This window comes from Micropterus dolomieu, linkage group LG16, assembly GCF_021292245.1.
Source record: "Micropterus dolomieu isolate WLL.071019.BEF.003 ecotype Adirondacks linkage group LG16, ASM2129224v1, whole genome shotgun sequence".
Classification (NCBI taxonomy): Eukaryota; Metazoa; Chordata; class Actinopteri; order Centrarchiformes; family Centrarchidae; genus Micropterus; species Micropterus dolomieu.
The window spans coordinates 14,480,098-14,501,743 of NC_060165.1; the positions used below are offsets into that span (position 1 = coordinate 14,480,098).

General features: G+C 41.5%; 1 protein-coding gene and 1 long non-coding RNA gene across 5 annotated transcripts in view; both read right to left on the reverse strand.

Moving 5' to 3' along the window:
- Positions 1–8,303: 8,303 nt before the first annotated feature.
- Positions 8,304–9,988, reverse strand: LOC123984971. The gene is made up of 3 exons (XR_006828565.1): positions 9,970–9,988; positions 9,816–9,885; positions 8,304–9,545 (listed from the first exon to the last, which is right to left on the reverse strand). It is a non-coding gene; the product is annotated as an uncharacterized LOC123984971 (long non-coding RNA).
- Positions 9,989–12,789: 2,801 nt separating this feature from the next.
- chchd3a (coiled-coil-helix-coiled-coil-helix domain containing 3a) overlaps positions 12,790–21,646 on the reverse strand; it is a 71,024-nt gene continuing 62,167 nt past the window's right edge. For all 4 annotated transcript variants that reach the window (XM_046072389.1, XM_046072387.1, XM_046072388.1 and 1 more), the window contains 2 exons: positions 17,095–17,230; positions 12,790–13,478 (listed from right to left, as the gene is read on the reverse strand). In XM_046072389.1, coding sequence (XP_045928345.1) covers positions 13,455–13,478; positions 17,095–17,230 — 160 coding nt within the window. In that variant the 3' untranslated portion in view covers positions 12,790–13,454. The remainder of the gene's footprint in view (positions 13,479–17,094; positions 17,231–21,646) is intronic.

Here is a 21,646-nt window from a genome sequence, read left to right on the forward strand (position 1 = left end):
GCATAATAAAACACCAAATCTCCTCTAAAAATGGAGAAGTTTGAAAACTCTGCTGACCACATTTTCATTTTAAAATTCCGGGGTAGTGTATTAGCGCAGGTAAAAACAGAAGACTTTGAAAAAGATGACGCAGGCACATCTGGCTTTCTGATTGGGTATTGTCATGCAGAGCAAAAACACAATGCTACTGACAGTGTTTTTGTTTTGGTAGTTTAAAATATTTTGTACTGTGAAAATACACTTGTGTACTGTGCATGTCACCGTATTTGCTTTACGAGGACCCCCCAGGCTGTTCCACAGTCACTTTGTACTCCGTGTTACTTTCAGTTACAGTTCCGCCTCGTTGTCGATCCAAGTGTGGTTCTTAGCCATCTTTGTTCGACTGTGGTAGTAGACTACTTTCTTCTTTCGCTGAATCTTTTGCAATCTACAACTGCAGAGTAACTGTTTACACCGGCATGCGCATGTCGTTCTAACATGGACAGATATCAATTCTGATACGCAGATAATGCTGGTGTGGACAGAGATCGTTTTGGTGTGTATTTATCCTAAGTGAGTAAACGTGTTTTACTTATTTTGTGTGAACTGACCCTTCACATTAGAAGAAGTACACTGAGATTGTATCCCACCAGTTACTGCTGAGATTACAGCTCCCTCTTCAATTTTCAGTCTTGAGTTAATACAAGGAGACTTGCACAGAGGAGAGTGCAAGATCTAGAAGGAGCTCCACACTGAGTTGTCATGGAGATGACTCAGAAACCCTTGATGAGCCCCAGCCACAGACTGTTTGATGAGTTGCAGTGAGGCTGTCCGCCTTTCCTCCTGTGACAGGGATCACCACTATGCACCACCATCAACATTGACAGTTTCGTATGCGATTGCTGAGAAATCAGTTGTTGCTCAGTCTTCCCAAGCCTCCTTTTGTCATGGTTGGTGCTAACAAGATAACAGGAACGAACAAATTGCATATGACCCAAATGCAGATCAATGAGGCAGAGCTGATCCAGTCCAATGATTTAATGCACACAAATGGAGGTTCAAATGCTTTCGGGATGGTGAGGTTTGAAAGGGTCAAAACCAGACAAGGCTGTTCAATGAAGTTAAGTATCTGCAGCGCTGATGAGGGAAAGTGGAAACAGGTGAGAGAGTGGGTGGATTAGGCCAGCTCACTGCAGAGCACATGAGGGAAGTGAGAACAGGTGTGTAGTTGTGTGTGTGTGTGGTGGTCAGGTGATGGGGAAAGGAGGCAAAGTCCGATGGCATCTGGTTGATTAGTGGAGAAGTGAATGTGTTTGAGGAAGTGTGAATGTGGCTGGAGGGAAAGAGAGAGAGAGGCAGATAGTGATATTTGGAGCAAAATATAGTAAAGCCTAGAATTTGAGAGAAGTTATTAAAAAGTTTATTTAAGGACTTTTTTAAAGTCATGAAATACAGAAAAGAACTCCCTCAGTTCCAGGCTTGGCAGTTACAAAGATAAAATTCCTTCCAGTGGCTTTATGGCAAAAAAGCATCTGAAAATGTGCTTTTAATTCCCTATTGCTTAGAACATCTCTTAGAAGTGTAAAGGTCTGATTTCTCTACAGCATGACCTGCCAAAGCCTGCATCAGTTGTTCCTATACAGTCCTGGTGACAAGGACAGCCAGGTGAGACACTGTGGAGGAATCCAAGCCGGCGGTGAGATGTTTCCACCACCTCATCTCCGCCCAAATGAAACTAATCAACGCATTCTCCAACTATATGGAAAACATTAGAGCTCTGATGGTGTAATTTGATTTTGAGAAACTGTAATGTGCAATTAATTAAAGATATATTCTTTTCTCTGTGATATGCTCTCAACTCTGCATGCATTCCTGCGGGTTTGTGGCCGTGGCAAGAGTTCGTCTAATGCTCATTCTCTTACAATGAAGTTCACACAAAGTTTACTTTGAGTAGCTCAATTTAGGCACAATGTATTTCGAGGATCCCAGAGGCTGCTACTGTAACAAACATATTCTGATGTGATGGCATTAAAAGATTTCGAAGAAATATGGGGAGAACAAAGATGCAAAGTACCATGTTTTTCTGCACTACTGCAATGAATGTGCATGGGAGGTAAATGGGAAGATTACAACTTGGGGATTTATTTTTAAACTCACAAAAGTTATTGCTGAGATCAAGCACTAGGAAGAGTGCTTGATCCCGTATTAAAAGTGTGAAGATCTCGACCTCTGTTTTAAAACCTACTGATTGATAGACACTTATGGTCAGTACAAGTTGCAAACATAATAATGAGAAAGGATCCCCTTACAAAGTTATGGCAAATGTGTTAGTTAACAGTTACCTATTTACAGTGACCCTCTGACATTACTACAGGTGCTGGTCATATAATTAGAATATCATCAAAAAGTTTATTTATTTCAGTAATTCCATTCAAAAAGTGAAACTTGTATAATGTATACATTCATTCCACACGGACTGATATATTTCAAGTGTTCATTCCTTTTAATTTTGATGATTATAACTGACAACTAATGAAAACCCCTCAGTCTAGTTCTAGACCATTGACACCTTGCACAAGGAGGGCAAGACACAAAAGGTCATTGCTAAAGAGGCTGGCTGTTCACAGAGCTCTGTGTCCAAGCACATTAATAGAGAGGCGAAGGGAAGAAAAAGCTGTGGTAGAAAAAAGTGTACAAGCAATAGGGATAACCGCACCCTGGAGAGGATTGTGAAACAAAACCCATTCAAAAATGTGGGGGAGATTCACAAAGAGTGGACTGCAGCTGGAGTCAGTGCTTCAAGAACCACCACGCACAGACATCTGCAAGACATGGGTTTCAGCTGTCGCATTCCTTGTGTCAAGCCACTCTTGAACAAGACACAGCGTCAGAAGCGTCTCGCCTGGGCTAAAGACAAAAAGGACTGGACTGCTGCTGAGTGGCCCAAAGTTATGTTCTCTGCTGAAATTAAATTTTGCATTTCCTTCGGAAATCAAGGTCCCAGAGTGTGGAGGAAGAGAGGAGAGGCACAGAATCCACGTTGCTTGAAGTCCAGTGTAAAGTTTCCACAGTCAGTGATGGTTTGGGGTGCCATGTCATCTGCTGGTGTTGGTCCACTGTGTTTTCTGAGGACCAAGGTCAACGCAGCTGTCTACCAGGAAGTTTTAGAGCACTTCATGCTTCCTGCTACTGACCAACTTTATGGAGATGCGGATTTCATTTTCCAACAGGACTTGGCACCTGCACACAGTGCCAAAGCTACCAGTACCTGGTTTAAGGACCATGGTATACCTGTTCTTAATTGGCCAGCAAACTCGCCTGACCTTAACCCTATAGAAAATCTATGGGGTATTGTGAAGAGGAAGATGCGATACGCCAGACACAACAATGCAGAACAGCTGAAGGCCACTAACAGAGCAACCTGGGCTCTCGTAACACCTGAGCAGTGCCACAGACTGATCGACTCCATGCCACGCCGCATTGCTGCAGTAATTCAGGAAAGGAGCCCCAACTAAGTATTGAGTGCTGTACATGCTCATACTTTTCATGTTCATACTTTTCAGTTGGCCAACATTTCTAAAAATCCATTTTTTGTATTGGTCTAAAGTAATATTCTAATTTTCGGAGAGATACTGAATTTGGGATTTTCATTAGTTGTCAGTTTTAATCATCACAAATGAAATAAACATTTGAAATATATCAGTCTGTGTGTAATGAATGAATATAATATCCAAGTTTCACTTTTTGATGATATTCTAATTAAATGACCAGCACCTGTAAATGGGGACCGGTCACCCAAGTCTATTGGGCTTGTGGACAAAATTAACAACAGAAATGCTCCAGGCACCAGCTGCACACCACGGCGAAGGCAAGCAACAGCCCAAGTTGTAAGTGTAAAGTAATTTAAATCCTCTTCTGAAGGATGAGAAAACATTTTTTACAGTTGTGGGGATTAGTCTAAACAGGCTTCTTGCAGGTCACGGATGGATAGGCTTATGTGGGGCCATGTAACAGGTTTAGTAGTCACTGGCTTATGGCATAGTCATATGCTTCTCTAACATGTAGGGAGTATCTAACCTTCACATATGATTGTCTCGCTTCTGGACATCTCTGTTAAGCCTGTCCAGTCAGTCTGATTCAGCTCATAAAGAATACATAGAAACCTGTTGCACACGTGAAAGTGCTTTTCTTACTATCTCTTTACAAAACATAGTAGTTATACCATAATACAACCTTAACATATGACAATATACACCATGAGGTGATAGTTCATTAAAGTGGTGGAGATTTTTCTTTTTACTATTGAAATACAGTATTTTTGAAGGCATGTCAATATGATGATGGTCCTGTATTTCTAGTCATTAAAATTATTACATTAGTTAAAACTGATCTTTTCCTGGCACATTCAACTTGTTGGAGACCCAGAACATGCTAGAGAGATTATTAACCTCTCTGGCTTGGGAATGCCTCGGGATCCCCCAGGGGGAGTTTTAAAAACATTGCTGGGGAGAATGACTACCTTGCTTAGCCTGCTGCCATCGTGACCTGGACCCGGATAAACGGCAGACAACTGACGAATGGACTGAACGGTGGAGGGACAACTACGAGTCTTCCAAAATACATTACCTCATTTGGTGTTTTGATGTCTGTGGTAGAATGCGATGTCTTAACACATCGGTCCACAAGAGGTGTTTCATTAGGTTGAGATCTACATTTACTGGAAAGGGTTCCCCCAACCCATAAACATTTACATTGAAGTGACAATGCCCTCTAAGATGTCAAAATTATTATGAGAGCTGGGCAAAGAGGAAAGTGAAGTAACACACGAGGTCGGGGCGAGTGGGTGGGTTCAGTGAAACAGTAAAACGAACTTTACCACGATCATTCCTTAAGGTTAACCAAGATTCGTTGCAAGATGGTGAGAAATGTCACATCACAAACCATGGCTTCAAAAATTCCCATTATGTGGAATCAATACCTCTCTAATGCTTTAAATTTGACATATCTGCCAGAGCAAATGAAACATGAGCTCTGCAGATTCGTCTGGTTCCCAGGCTAATTTAAACCATTACCATAACACTTTTTTCGTAATTGAAACGCCCCCCCCCCCATCAATTAGACTCATGCATGGTAATAACATACACACAGAATAACACTGAAAGCTTCCAGTGATCTTTTACAGTAAATTGTTGGATTGCTATAAGTTTGTGAATGGGAGTGTGTGTTCATGGTCTTCAAGGTCATCCCTCTCCCTGGCGGTCCTATTGTCTCCTCAGCAGCAGCCCAGGGCCTCATTACCGCTCACTTTATCTCTGGAGGGAAACTTAGAGTCAAAGCCAAGCTCTCACTCACTGCATCTGTCTCCCTCCATACACACACAGCCACAGATACATGCACGGCCATCCATCGCACCAATACCGACACCATAGCCGATGTCAAATCTTTTAAACAGCTTTCATGATACAGATCAACCATGTATTTGTTACATTCTTTTCCCTCATATCTTTTGTTTTTATCTTCCTTCTCTTCTTTCCTTTGCTCCCATTCTATCACTTATTCAACAGATAGTCCTTTATCTCTGTAGCTTTTCCACACCAGGACAGAAAGCCTGTGATTTATATGTAATTAAAATTAATTTAACTGACATTCTGTACTTGTTAACCTCATAACATAACTGTTACCAATTAAAAAAGCTGTTCGTCAAATTAACCTCTGGCGAGAAAAGAAAAGCACTTAAACTTACTTATGCAATGTGCTGAGTTTTTTCATTGATATGTGATGTTCATATGTAGATGCTAAACTTCAGACATTTTGTATTACAGAGGGATTTATAGATCTTTGTTTACCCACTTTTCTAGTATTTCATCCAAAAACTTGCAGCACTAGTTCATGGCTATCCACTCCTGCTTTGTTCATTTTAACCACAGGCTACCATAGTCATAGACTAATTAAAAAGGAGCAATGATCACTTGTCTTTTAGATAATTCGACATTTTGGGAAACACGCTAATTCCCCTTCTATCCAACAGTAAAATGGGAAGATTGATACCACTCTCATATCTCTGGTAATTATACATATGTAGCAGCCAGTTAGCTTAGCTTAACATAAAGCCTAGAAAATGTGGGAAACAGCCAGCCCAGTAAATTTGCCTACAAGTACCTCTAAAGCTCACAAAATAACATGTTATATGTTGTGTGTTTATTTGGTACAAAAAAAAAGTTTGGGTTTAACAGTGGGTTATGTACCAGACTATTTCTTGGCTGGGAGCAGTAGCTTCTTCTTGTCTTGTAGTCACTGATCCCAGCTCCCAGCCAAGAATCTAACTAAGCTAAGCTTATTCTCTGTAAAAACACAAACAAGAAAGAGTAGGCCTAGTTCCAAAAATACTGAACTTTAAAACTTCCTTGTTTGTTATTCCAAGGTAGATAACCTTACGCTGCAGTGAACCAGCTTTGGCTCAATTCGTTTTAAAACGAATATGATCTCCATCCACAACAGCATTTTAGCTGCGTATCAGAGTTGATCTCCATCTATACTAAAACAACTGAAAACGCACATCTAGTGGCCATTCACAGACACTAGGCATACGCGTGCCAGTGTAAATATGAAGCAAATGGTATATTCCATAGTTACAGAAGAATAAAATAAAGTACTACAGATGAAGAACCACACCAAATTTTATTTTGCATGGATCACTAACGAGCTGGGACTGTTACTGAACATAACATTGGAATTAAACTGTAGTGGCGGAAAACAGAATGGGAGCCGTCAAAGTAAATAGGGTGAAATACACAGTGTATAAGCGTAATTGGCACGGTACAAAATATTTTAATAAAAATACCCCGTCGAATGTCAGTAGCATCTTGTTTCTACTTTGCATGACTTATGAGACCCAATCAGAGAGCCAAATGTCAGCGTCTGCGCCAGTGTTTCTAAAGTCCTCCGTTTTTGCCCACCCACACTAAAACGCTACCCAGAGTTTTAAAACGAAAAACGGGGTCAGCAGCGTTTTCAAACTTCTCCGTTTTAGGTCTTTGATTTCACCATTTTAGTCTCGACAGGAGGTGCAAACATAGCAAACGCAGTAGTGCGGATGGGGCCTCAGTCAGTACAATGAGACTACCTCTGCACCAAGCACTTCTGCCTCCAAAAAGTGTTTGCATGACCAAAACTTCAGTCTGCCAAATGAAAAAAAAGGCAGGAAAGGTAACAGCACTTTCTAAAATAGAGCCAATAACTCACTCCCCCAGCAGCAGAACTTCTAGCTGAAATGAAACAGCCTTTTATGGTGCCAAGCAGACAGACACCAGCATAGACTCTGAGAAAATAAGAGAAGAGGCGCAGACTAAAACAAAAAAGTACAAATAAATAACAGCAAGAGAGAATAGCAGACGGGAGTGTGAGGAAGAAAGAGCTCTATAAATTGTGGCCCAGTGCAGGGCTGCAGGGAGGGCGAGCAGCCTGATGAATAGAGCCATCAGCCTAAGCAGAGGCTACAGAGCAGCCTGCCATCTGCCTGCCCATTACTAGAATAGAGTGTGTGACGGTCTTCTCTCATCTGTAGGCCCCACTGGCATCGCTGGCAACCAAGAACAATTCTCTGTGTGTGTGTTCACTCTTACTGAAGTCCAAACGGGACGAGGTCTCCTTGCCTAGACAGGACTATAACCACATTTTCACATTGTCTTCTGTTGTGTTTTTAATTTGTGCGGGTGAATACATTTGTAAGGCATTTGTATCTATCTGAAGCATATTGTGTGACACTGTGTGTGTGTGTGTGTCTGTGTGCACACGCGCAAGAACACGAGGGTGGCCCTCAGAGAAGAGTTACAGCAGCGTGGCAGACGTTTCACACCTCATTGGCAAGCAAGGAGAGCCAATCACCGCCAACAGATCCGCCCCTCAGGCTGCCGGCCTATTCCTCAGTATCCTTGATGAGTTAGAGAGTGAAAGAATGAAAGAAGTGGGGAAACAGTAAGAAAAAGAGCAGAGTGAGGCAGAACAAAAGAACAAAAAAGGAGACTAAATGCAAACAGAAGAATGAGGATAAACGTGTGACTCTGGATAAACACTGAAAGGCACAAAGACGGATAAAGAGTCGGAGAGAGTGTGGGAAAACTTTAAAGGGAAAAGCTACTTTTTTGGTCATTAAAGGTCATTAAATCAAATGTCATTAGTCATCATGTTCCTTTGTATTGCAGAGCTGAGTGCATTCTGGTGTGTTTTTGGCGGGGGCGGGGGGTGGGGGCGGGCAGAGGCACTGTAGGCCTGAAATATCATAAAAGCACTGAAATTAAATTGTAGCTTTAACCTAATTGCTTTACACAGTCCAGTACAGGAACTGGTGTTTGCGGCAGTGACAAAGTTAATATATAGACAGACAGTACAGAGCACTTACAAAGACAGCGAAAGTCATACTGACAGAAGCGGATTTAAATAAATACCCTACAGAATGGGTAGAGGCGCAGAGTAAAAGGTCTTGTACATTAACAATACAGTTCAACAATGAACAGAAAGATCAGCATGGAATTATTCACAGCATCACAGAACACCAACATACTGTACTTGCCGAGGCTTTAAAATGCGTGAAGTGAAAAGTCTGAAATGACTTTGTAGTGCAGATTCTTTAACCATGAGACAGAGGACAAAAAAGCTGGAAAATATACAGAGCGGAGAGCATGAGTGGTTTCATCACTGCTGATTTCATCAACAGTCTGAATGTACCCCACATTTCCTTCCTACACTGTGCATGACTGTGATTTGTCAGTTTTATTACATGTCTCCTGGCGTGTCAAATCAGTGGCTAATAAAGAGACAGACCTTAAACGTCTTCCTATACGTCCTTAAAGAATTATCATAACTTTTTGCATTGTCATGAGCACAGATGATGATAAAGTAAGTTGGCATGAAATAATGTAGCCTTTTTTGTGGGTAAATGTATGAGTCCTGATAGTGCTGGCCATATCATTTACTGCTCGATAACAGATTTTCCTGAGGTTATAGATGTTATAGAAATGTTCAATAATAAGTTAAAGTTGTTAAAGGAAATGTTCTTAAAAGATATGTGTAACCCTTATTACGAGGTAGTAATAATGTACATAGGTGTAGTAGTCTAAAGCAGTCTTTGAGGTTATCATTAATGTGGACCAGAATCAGAAGACGCTAAATTGTTAAGAGCCTGAGAATTGAATGTCAATAAAAAGAATACCACACCAGAATGACAGTTATGAAAAATAACAAACTCAAATAATAAAGTGCGCACGTAAATAAAATCCCTTTCTTTTTAGCTTCTTTGAGCTCAGTTCGTCCTTGGTTCCACTTGCCTTTATTGACAATTTTTCACCGTTGGGGCCCTTTTAAGTTTGTGTTAGTGTTTGCCCTAACACAGTAAAGATGAAGAAGATCCTGGCAATCCGTCTAAAGTTAGAGTCACAAACACGGTTGGTTCGCCACCCAGCCACCTGGACTGGGAATCTATGAATCTCTGGAAGAACGTCTGGATCGGTATCACTCCGTGGAATGGATCTCAGCTGCAAGATGTTTCCAACTCTTTACCAAAACCTGACCTATAAACAAGGCCAAATCATTTCGCTCACTTACCATTCAGTGAATAAATGGACTGCTACAGGCTACTATAAAATAAAGTGAAATATTTCAGTACACCTACAATGCAATATCAAAATCGCTCTCTCCTTTAGCGCCGATTAGCATAAATGCTAACAAACTCACAGTAAACTCAGCAGGCTAGGTAAAATACAAATGGCCCTCAAAAGCCTTGGGCCTGTTAGCATGGATGCTAACGACCTCTGAGGCCTAGCGCCAGGTAAACAACTCACCATTTTTGTGGAATTCACTGCCTTTAGCTCCGTGACAACAGTGGATTCAGGCACAGCTCTCTTTTACTCTCTATATTACAACAGGGTATAGTCAGAATAAGCAATAATGATCACAGAATTTGTTTAATTCACTCCATGTCGCTTCTCTTCTTACCAAGTGGTGCTCAGGTGCAGGCGCCAAAAGAACGCGCTGAGACGCGAAACTAGAGGCGTAACTGTAGCGCAGTCTAGCTGGCAGCTGATTGGTCAGCTCACTGCATCATACAGTTCACCCATTTTGCCAAGTCCATCAATGATGATGAGAAAAATGAAAGTTAACCCTTAGTGACTTGGTCAGGCAGCAAAATAGTGTTTCTCATTATTAAGCCTGGGCTACATATGCTTCACTAGTAAAATCAAACGGAGAGCAGATCGCTCAAGTAACAAAAAAACATTTGAATGGCTGTTCAAAGGTCAATGAGATTTGTGTTTTGCATCTGTTTATTTTATAACCCAATGTTTCTTTTTTATTTTCACCTTTCTATTCTATGAACATGATTCACCTTCACATGAAATACCTGGTACTGCATTTTCAAATTTTGTTCTCCTCACTCTCCACCGCCTCCATCATCCTCGACCCCTCAGGACCTCAGTATTCATTTGTACAGTTTGTTGTCACTGTGCAGCTTCACTTCCGTGTTTAGGCGCATCTCAGTGCTAAAGGCCATCTCAGCTACACTTGTTGAGAAGGGTGTTACCATGGTAAAGACATTAGGGTGGTTCAAATGAGAAGCCTTCCTTGAGATAAAAAAATGCTATAATATTTATATATGTAAATTTGCACACTGAGAACACATTTGTGACGACTACATTGAGCATTTAAACAATTATTTTTTGATTCTGAGATTTTGTTTAGGTCAGTTGCTTACTGTTTACTGACACTTACCAATTAGACAATTGCATTTTGACCAGATATTATTGTTTTACCAGGAGGCAAATGACTGACCTTGATGATCATTTTAATTTGAATATTCTGCTTTTATTACTAGTCGTTTTATTTACTGCTGACATGAAGGCCTAGGTTAAAACTAATGTTATCAGGCTGTTTAATCCCGCATTCCAGTATTGTCCATGTCTGGCCACTTCTTTCAGCATACCTCTACTTCTCCGTGCTGGCTGCATTGTCAGTGTGACCAGTTCCCATTAATTTACCAGAAGAAGAATGACTGACCTTGATGATCATTGCTATTTAATACATTAAATATTCTGCTTCATCACTAGTTTTTTTGTCTTTCATGTTATCATGCTGTTTAGCTAGATATATAGTAAATGCATAAAGAACAGTGTACATGCAGCCTTGCTGTCATATCTACCAATGTTCTCTTCAAAACTACCAGACTTCTTTGACAAAAACAGTAATTTTAACTCACAGAAAACGAAAGTTGGTGCACCGCTACCTCGATCAGTTAGTTAACACGTTAGTTCGGATCCAAAGTAACCCTTTAAAATACCACGCCCATGCTCACTGAAGTCATACTCAAATGTAAAAAAAGAAAAACAAGTATTTTTTGTCCGTTCAGCTCCCTCAAGCAGTGAGCGATAAATGGTAGATTTTAAGTGACTTCTGCGGTCTAATATGGAACTACATTAATTTTAAATTGCATTATGTCCTTCCCTAACATACTGTTTCTCAGGAAATGCATTTAACTAAAGAAGAAAAATGCGCTGAAAAACCCCCCCATTTCTTTGTGGCTTTAGAAGAGGAAAGAGCACTAGCGACTCTCAGCTATTGTTGAGATGGAGTATTTTCAAAGCAGCTTTGCAACTTTAAAAGGTCATTGAGGTCATGGTGGAGGCCTTTAAAAGGAAAAGGTAAGCCCCATGTTTGAGTCTCATGATTTTCTAATCATCCTTTAATTATATCAGAGGGGATATAATCTCATTACAGACAGAATACACCGTTAAATCACTTATCTTGGCTCGGAGGTAGCTGGGTCAGATAGAGGAGTCGTGCAGCTTATGTCAGAGTCACAGAGGGAAAAACAAGCAGGGGAAAAAAAAATAGACTCTTCTGTGGAGAAACACCTGCCATGAACCCCAATACCCATTATCCCCAACCTTTAGAAAACCCCTCAATGTGAGCACGCGCGCACACATAGGCTATATAACAGAAGTCAAGCCCTCACCCCTTCAAGCCTCCTAAAGTCAAGGAAAGCAAAAGGACAGCTGACTGACAGACATAGGGGGATTAGTCACAATGAATCACATGCTTGCACACACACAGACACACAGGCTCACTCATTCTCGCTTTATCCATCACACACTTTCTTCTTCTGATGCAGAGATAACGTCTCCTCTGCGGTCACCTGCCTCCACATCAAACCCAGGCGAGGTCCCTATGACGTACACACACACGTACGTGTGCACACACACACAGAGCATACACAGTGCGTGGATGGCTGCACACATACATACTGTGTCTGTCTATCCAGTTAAGCCCAACCCAGAGTCTGGCAGAGTGCAGACAGCGTAGAGAAGCCGTCTCCTCCAAGGCAACATTAGCCTGGGAGACTGAGCAGTGAAGAAACACACTCCACAAAGGAAGAGGAAGAGAGGAAGAGAAAGACTGAAAGAAGTAGATAAGTAAAAGAAAAGAGGGACAATGAGGGGATAAAGAAGAGGTAGAGCTCCCTGCTCTTTCCCTGAATAGCTAGCGTGCACCGAGGAATCACACAACAGAGCTATATAAAGAAAGACAGACAGATAGGGAAACAGAGAGAAAGATGGATTATGAACCAGAACATCTGGGACAAATATTTCCCCCACGCTCCAGTCCCCTCTCTCTTGGGCTCATTCACTGCGTTTGGCAAAAATGTCGTCGTGACAACACGAGGGCCGCGTATCCATCAAAGATGTACAACGCTTGCTGTAATTAGCATAAAACACGCGGGACGTGGAGCCCGCTGAATATTTATGGAGAAAAGTTCAACAACAGTTCCTGCATCGTTTCGTCTTTTATTTCCTCTGATCAGACATTGTCACAAGTGTTGGTCTGGGTGAATACTCAACACGTAGATCGTTACATTATTAACGTCACACAGACTCACACAACAGATGCAAACAAGAAAAAGATGCGTACATGTGCATTTGTGTACAGGATAGTGCATTAGAAGCAGCAACAAAATAGGACTGACTTTTATTCATAAAAATAGACTTTTATTTTCCTAACGGTGTTGGAGTAAGAGGGGATGGGTCCAAGTGACCTGTGACAGAGATGGCATTCTTTCTTGTGGTTGTTCTGGCTAATTTTTACTGTCCTTCTAGTGGGCTAAGCTCAGCCCTGCTGGGTGCGGTCGGCCCCTGCTGCAAAAGCAGACAGCGTCACTGCCTCCCTACATACTCACAGGAGAGATAGACAAAGGGAAGAGAGGTGGGGAAGGAGATAAGAATCGAGGGGAAAACATGTCTATTTCTCTCTCAGGATGCTGTGTTCGGTGTCTCTAGTCTGGTTCGGTTCACCACTGGGTTTGGAGGGTGTGTGCCGTAGTGCTGAGTCATTCCTCACTTTCTCCACTCCGGTTTGGTCTGTCTAGTCCGTCGATAATAAGTAACCCCACACCATAAACTTTTCATTGCTCCCTCTTTCTTCCACTTTCTTCCTTAACTCCCGGCCCTCAACTTGTTCTGCAGACAAAAACAGAGAGAAAAGTGCTTTAGAGAGACGGAGGGGCAACTAAAAAAAGATCTAAATAGACAAACAAACAGAGAGAAAGATATTATGTCACACAGGACAAACAACGCAGAGAGAGGAAGGCTTGAGAGAGCAATAAAAAGGGAAGAGGATGGAGTGAGTTTGAGAAGTGGAGAAGAGACCAGAGGGCAGTGGATTCCATGTTAGCGATAAGTGCAACCACAAATCCCCAGCACTCCCTGTCAATAACCATTTGAACCAGGCTATTGCAGCTGATGCCCCTGGATGAAAACTGCCAAAGAGGAGAAGAGTGAAAGAAAAAAAAAAGACCAGAAATACGCAACATAAGGAAGGGAATTAGACAGAAAGAAAGAAAGAAAAATGTCTTCGTTCTCGCTGATCAGCCTAAGAATGGTGTTGTAAATGAGATAAATCCACGTCAGTAACTTGAGCTTTATTTTTGGGGGGGTTAAAATAACATTTTATCTACAGTACCAAAGTCACTGCTGGGATCTGGGAACATTGCTTCATTGCTATGATGAACTCTAGGGCGACAAACAATAGTGATTCTACTGGTTAAAATTTCACTTCCAATACTTTCTGTAGCACACACATACGCATTAGGGGATTATTATTGACATCTGAGGTTTCCACACTTTCAGTTTATCCCTCGAAATAATGTTGTTTAGGTAAACTGGCTAAACTACTGGCTTGTTTACAACTTGTCTCATCCTTTCATGTCTTTAAGGGATTTCATCCATACTTTTTTTTTCTCTCCCAATGCTGATACCTCAGCTCAGGATATCAGAAAGTGTGTGATGGAAAGTATCAGCAGCTACCGACTGGATTCTAAATTTGAAATCCGAGTACCTCGCTGCTCATTTCTATGTAACGTAACATGAGGCCAGAGATTGCTGTGGTGCTAAAAACTGAGTCAGGGGCCCACTGTGACTGAATGAAAAGCAGAAACACTAAGGGCCGGGTTTACTGAGATGTGACGCATTCTGCCTAAAACATGGGCTGAATTTATAAGATCATTTGTGCAAGTGTTAGCAAGGTGCGCCTCTCTCCTCATAGCACAGGTATATAAGGGAGGCCCTTGCAGTTTGCGACTGTCAGTTTTGTGGGAAAGATTTTACGTCAATGAAAATAGCCTTTTCTTTGTTTTGTTAACATATTTAAGTTTGTATTTGACATTTGATTTCTCATTCAGGTAAGTGTGGGTAACCTGGGTCTTTAACACCTTGATGGTTGTTTGTCTGCTTGTGTTTATTATTGCAATACCAATATGTTCTCAGATCTTAGTAGAACTTAAATGTAATGTCCAAAACATCTAAAAAGTATTGAAAGGACAAATTAAATCATTAAAGAGCGATTTTCATTAAAATGTCAATATAAAGGTGATGTTGAAGCAGTTACATGAGCCAGCTCCTTTTTTATTTCGATCCTTCCAAACATAACACCCGCTGAAACCACAAACAGGGATCTATCTTGGCCCTTTGAGAGTAAAAGTGTGATGGAAGGGTCAGTCTAAAAAATGAAGTAGAGAAGGAAAAGATAGGGAGCAAGAGGCAGTCATGCAGCGAGAATATGGAATAAGGAGGCAAGCAGTGGATGGAGAGATCGGCTTCCATGATAAACTCTTTTTCATAGAGCGAGAGAGAAAGCGACTTTATCTGTCCTTCGACTGCCTCTTCCTCACAGTTTGCTATCTGGATCTGTTAACTGCTGAATGCATTAGAAATGTGACTAGGGATGAAGGGATGGTGGACGGAGGGAGTGAAGGAGGAATGGTGGCAGGGCATAGAGGCCACAAAAGAGAGCGAAAGTGGGTCTAAATGTTATCACTGGCTGTGGCGATAAGAGCGTTAATTATCAGTGACAAAGGCCGGGCTGCTGACAACGGCTCTGTCTTGGCTGACTCCAGTTGAGGGGTCAATATTGTAAAACTGAGATTTAGGGGATTTGGTTTTTATCCTCAGTAAGATGGCATCTCGGACATCCCTATCTATACCCACGATGCAGCAGTGGAATTTAAGATTTGAAGGGGAAGGACGAAGAAGGGGAAAGAGATTTTGCTGTATGAAATGAGTCTGAGCTATGCTAGGCTATCAAGCGTCTTCGACAGAAAGGGCAAGGAGATGAGGGACGGCTGTTAGAGGGCACGCTGGGATCTTCTGACCTCCAGAGGTCAAAGCCATGTCCTCTGACATTTCTTCTCGGTGCAGCTTCCTGCTCGGCTCTGATAAAGCTGTGTAAACATCCTAATCACAGAGCTGCATCAGATCATATCAATCCTACTTCATTCCTTCCCCCTATTTTTTTTCCCGCGTGTGTAATTCTGCATATTATTTCTTTAAACCCTTATCACAGAACAGTTTTTTTTTTGCACCTAATGACTTTAAAAGCAAGTCTTAGACAGATAAGCACAGATGAACAGGAGTGCGCTGTGATTGCCGCGGGGTGATAAACACAAGCGGATTACCATATCGTCTCAGGCTTGCTTCCAAACAATTTACAACATCATAACAGCATCCGGACTGTGAATGTACCCTTGCTGAATCTTGACGAGGCTACAGGTAGCTTTCTTAAATGCGTGCACACACATCCACACAATGAATAAAACATTGTGCAATTTACATGATGTATAGCTTAAAAATCTGCCAGCATCTGACTTTTAGATCTTATACTAATACCCACGAGAGTGAGTGAGAGCCACAAAACTCTGGCAAAACAATACAATTGTAAAAAAAAAAAAAACCTAATAAAAAGGCTCCATGAATGTAAATTGAGCCTTGTTGGGGCCAATGGATGTTACATACTGCAAAGTGAGAGAGGGGGAATCAAGTTAATAGCAACCTGAGTGACATTACTATTACCATACAGTGTGTGACTGTGGGAGACAGAGGGCGGAAAAACATTTGCACTTGGCAATGAAAGGAGAGAGCTCCAGAGAGGACAATGGTATCCAACTAGCAGCGGCTACTCCCATGGTCTTATTACATTAAAACACATGCACACAGAGACAGTCGGGGAACGCCTGTGTCAGCAGGTATTATGGAAATAGATCGTAAGGTTTAAACTGGCTATTTAGAGTGAGCTTTATTCAGGCGCCAGTAGCCCAGTGGAAATTATATTCTCCTGTCTAAAAGCAAAAAGGCGGCGCATGTAAATGGATGCTAGTGTGTATGTTATATTAATTCATTCAGACATTCAGAAAGGGAAGGACTGCTGTATTGTAACTTACATACACATCTATGAGCCCAATGACGCATTCTGTAGCTAACACACACAGGGCTACTTTGTAATACACACAATCAAGTCAACTGAAAGCTACACTACAGGATTAGGAGGTGCTACAACTTACATATCATCTGTCCATGAGGGAACATGCACATACTTTTCATTCTTTACAAAGGAGAAAAAATTTGTAAGGGTTTCATGGTACAAAGAATACCGTTGCACCATGGAAATGCTCATTTATTTCACTTAACAAGCATGCAGTACACATACACATAATATTCATATGCAAACGATGCTAGTAAGTGTAGCAAATTATGTCCAAATGAGATCTGAAAAGTGACACAGCTTAGTTCAGTAAATACGCACCTGTTTGGTATTGTTGACACACTGTAGGTAAAGGGATGCTATGTTGGAGCAGTTAAGGGTTTTCCCAATGTTCTCTCTGTAGCATGTGAGGATCTCGCCCTGCAGATCTGCGCACACAGGGTACATCTCATACCGCCTGTGGGGGTGAGAACGGGAGAGAAACTGTGTGAAAACGGGGGAGAATTTGGTGTAAAAGTGGAAGGGAGGATGTGGCAGGAGGAACAGTGTGAGGGAAGAGAGATAAGAGAAAGGGATACAAGTGTTGACTGAAAAGGACTGAGTGAAAAATGCGTGAGTGACAAAAGAGTCAGAGGTGGACACAAATTGAAGAGTACATAGAAGATGGGCAATGCAGATAGAGTTGACAAAATGAGTATGAGATATAGAAATCTAGAACAAAAGACGGAAAAAGACATATTGTTGTAAAATGAGAATATCGCTGCTCCTTTTTGTCTCAAGAGAGCCAAATGAGCTATACTGCAATCAGCAGTTTGTGTACACCCCCTGCCTTTTCTGTTACTGTCATTCTGGTACAAAACACCTGAAGCAAGAATCAAATATACTGTATTGGCTGGAAAGAAAGTCAAAGGTCAATCCAGCCCCCAAAACCTGCTGTGATGACCTTGTCAGCGTTTGCATTAAAACATATCGACAGAAAGGCTTGCATACTTTCTAAAAAAGGGACAATTAAAGCTTCCAACAATGGCTTCATCATCTTAAAAGGGACATTCATCAGTGCTATGGGACTGCATAGAAGAGAAGCTAACACAGCAAATCAATGCGTAAATGGCATTGGTTTTATGTAGACAAACAATAAGGCTTACTTGTTGCAATGTGATGATGATAATGTACTTAAAATTACTAACAAGCTAAGCATACCATTCTGGTAAACTGGTTGTTATGTCTTACCCTTAAAAATCCTTTAAAGGCCTCACAGGAGAGTATTGATCACTCTACTGGGCACCAGTGAATCCATCCATTGATGCAGGAAGGCTCCATGAGTGTGCCAACCATTAAATACTGGGTAGCTGTCAACTTGCACTGGTCTAAATAGACATTCAATCTTTTAGCATCCAAGAGAAGGTTGTTGTTGTAGACTTTGAATGCAAATTAGTCTGGTTATAGGGTACACATCACTAGCTTTGCACGCTCAAGTATGTCCTTGAGGTCTGCTGCATCTTTGGTGCTGCCGTCTTAGCTGGTATGATCCAGATTCTAGCACTTCTAATGGTAAATGCTAAACTTCAGTGCATTTAAATGGGACTCTTACTCACGTTAGATGTATGCAAGGGTTGGTCCGTCAGCCAATCTAAGAAGTAGGATGTACCACCAGCCCTGGTGTCTTGCTCGACGTTAACTGCTTTTGTCCGTCTCTTCACACACCCCATAAAAACCCATAATGATGACACATGCACATGCTAGGGCTATTATGCTAATGGTGGTGTCATCGTTTTGTTCACACCAGTGCTCAGGACAACCCATCTGCCTCACTGAACGCCTTGCACGGGTGTGAAAGAGATTTTTGCCAATCAGCAACTCCGGAGATCTCAAAGGAGTATTGCCCCTGCAGGCAGAATCAGATGTTTGATTTGCCCCCTGGAGTGAGAAATTACCCCCCCACCCCTCCGTTGGATACAAAGCAGGGGATTGGTCGCATGGGTCATTACCCAGGGTGAAATGCAGCAGGAAGCTGGTGCAGTGGAGATGTGTACATAAGTGCATCACCACATGGTCATATTTGTTAGGGAGGATGGAAAAATCTATAGTCCTTGTAAGTGCAGGTCAGTGACAATTTGTGACAACATGAGAGTTGCTTTCCACACCTTCAACAACTTCCACAGTAGTGCGATGAATCAATGCAGTTAATCATTAACCATCGAATCCAGTGCTCAGAGGCCAAACAGGGTAAGAAAAATTCTATTTAAAATGGTAGTGTGGAATACTGCAAAGAACGAAAATAGTCAATTTGGACACTTAAAGGAATAGTTTTTTTTATGGTAAATATGAAGATACATCTAGGAGAGCGTTAGCTTAGCTTAGCCAGAGACTAGAAGCAGGACCATTTCTTGGTCGGGCACCGGGGCTTCCTCGAGTGTTGTCATCAATGCAACTTGTAATTTTTACACCTGAGTTTCAGTACAAATTAAACAAACAAGATTAGTGAGCTTTATTGGTACAGGTGGATTTTGTCATCTTTTTGACTGAGTCAGGCTAGCTCTTCCCCCCTGTTTCCATTCTTTATGCTAAGCTAAGATAACCAGCTGCTGGTTGTACCTTCTAAATTTACTGTGCCGACATGGGAGAGGTATCCATCTTCTTATGTAACTCAAGCAAACTAATAAGCATATTTCATAAAATGTGGAACAATTTCTTCTAATTTTGGTTGATTCCACAGTGTGCCTTACCACTTTGAGCACAGACTGAAACATTATGCTGTTGGGTGTGGAGAAGGTTCTGTATTTGTGGATCCACAGGGGAGAAATTCAGTCATTTGCTAGGAGGCATGACAAGACCATTGCTCTGCGTCAGGGTATTGAACGATGACAGCAGTACCAGTAGAAATCACTGCCAGCCTATTCCTATGGATCCTGGCGCTCATTTATTACACCGCCTATGGGCATCTACAGGGACGAGGGGAGCCACATACACCCACTAATTACTTTCTTTAGCATTCGCGTTAATGCCAGGTGCATCCTGCTGATACAAACCACAGTGTTTATCACCCCAGTAATGGCCTGGGAGAGAGAGAGAGAGAGAGTGAGAGATAGAGACAGAGAGAGGAGGGGAAGGAGAAAGAGAGGATTGTGGGGATGAGGATAGAAAACAAGAGCATTTCTTGATGAGCAACTAGACACTGGTACTTCTATTTTTGCCTGCTCTCTTTCTGGAGAAGGGGCTGAGACAGTGGTTGAGTTAATCATGGAGACAATAACACTGTCACATACACTCGGCGCACTTCATCCTCTATCATCTATCATTAACATTAAGTTCCTGCCACCAACCAAACAGATCTGGTAGGGAAAGGACTACAACCCTCCCTCCTCCTCAGTTTTACATTAGGAGCCCTGGTGTCATTTACTAAAGCATGACTGCTGCACTGCTTATGCAGCAGGGTGAGCAGATGGGGAAAAAACGACAGACATGTCATAACACGAATACGCTATAAACCATAACCGCTAGAATATTACCCTTCTTTGCCTTTAATGTATGAAATGGACCTACATTTTTAGCACGGTAACATAAAGTCATGACATAAAATATAGCAGAGCTCATAATATATTAATGTAACACATTTGAATGTGGTCATTTCAAAACTAACAAATACTATCTGAAAAGAGAAGCCTTTTGTTTTTCAAGTCAGTCATTGGCCTCAGGTAATCACCGAATTCTTTCAGGCTAGTTATAGAAGTACACAGTTATTGCACTCAGCTTTAGGCAGGCTAGGGGGTATCTTGATCCTTGAATTTAATTACAATTTGCACCGACAATACCTCCCTATATAGCTATATCAAATACCACTACAAAAAAAACACTGCAGAGTGGATACACAGTAGATGCTTCCATTGTGGGAATCATACGGTATAATTATAAATACAGTCAAAAACAACTATGAATCATCGAGTTCCCATGTAACCTGAGCAGTAAGGCATTCATAAACATCGAGACTGCATCGCATTCCCAAAGCAAAACCTTGTTTTTAGCTATGATTTACAGGAAATGAAAAAAGGCATTTTGAATTTGTTTAGAAACTGAGTTTTGTATAACAGGTTGGGATGTATTTGGGTCTGTTATCAGTAGAAGAAGACACAGTCTTTGTATTGGCCAGTGGTTCGCAAACTCTTTTGCTTTTGACCCCTTTAAATAAAGCAAATGTCTACTTATGACCCTGCATGTCCCTGAGCTGTGAGCAGTTCAAATGAAGACTGTTTTTCCTTCTTAGACTGTTTAATTTGAATAAGAGTGTTGAGTATGTAAAACTAAACAGAATCTGATAAACATGTTTCTTTTGCGGCAGATTTTAGTTGTAGTTTTTTTAAAATTTCCTGACCCCTTCTTGTGACCCCATTTAGGGAAAGTCCTTCTGGTGACACTGCTGCTCTACCTGTATAGCCATCACATACACATCGCACAACATGGACAGATAAACGCACCCTTGCTCGTCATTAAACAACACATGCTATCCACAGTCACGCACAGGCAAAAATTATAACGCTGCAGTATAAATCCCCACACACACACTCCAATAGATTATTCTACAGGTTATAGAAGCAGCTATTGCCAATAAATGTCCCATAACCCCCTCTTCCACCTTCTCTCTCTCCCCCGTATTCATCTCTCCTTTATTCCCTCACTCAATCCCAGGAGGTTCATGGATATTTAATACAATGAAACAAATAGAGAAATCTAGCCCGATAAAGTTGGTTATTGTGTGTGTGTGTGCGTGTTACACCCCTCTACCCCAGAGACAGTAAATCTAAACAGTCATATAGGGGTCTAGCCTTGTGACATCAGTAGCAGTATAAAGGTCACTATAACACCACCTTATCAACCC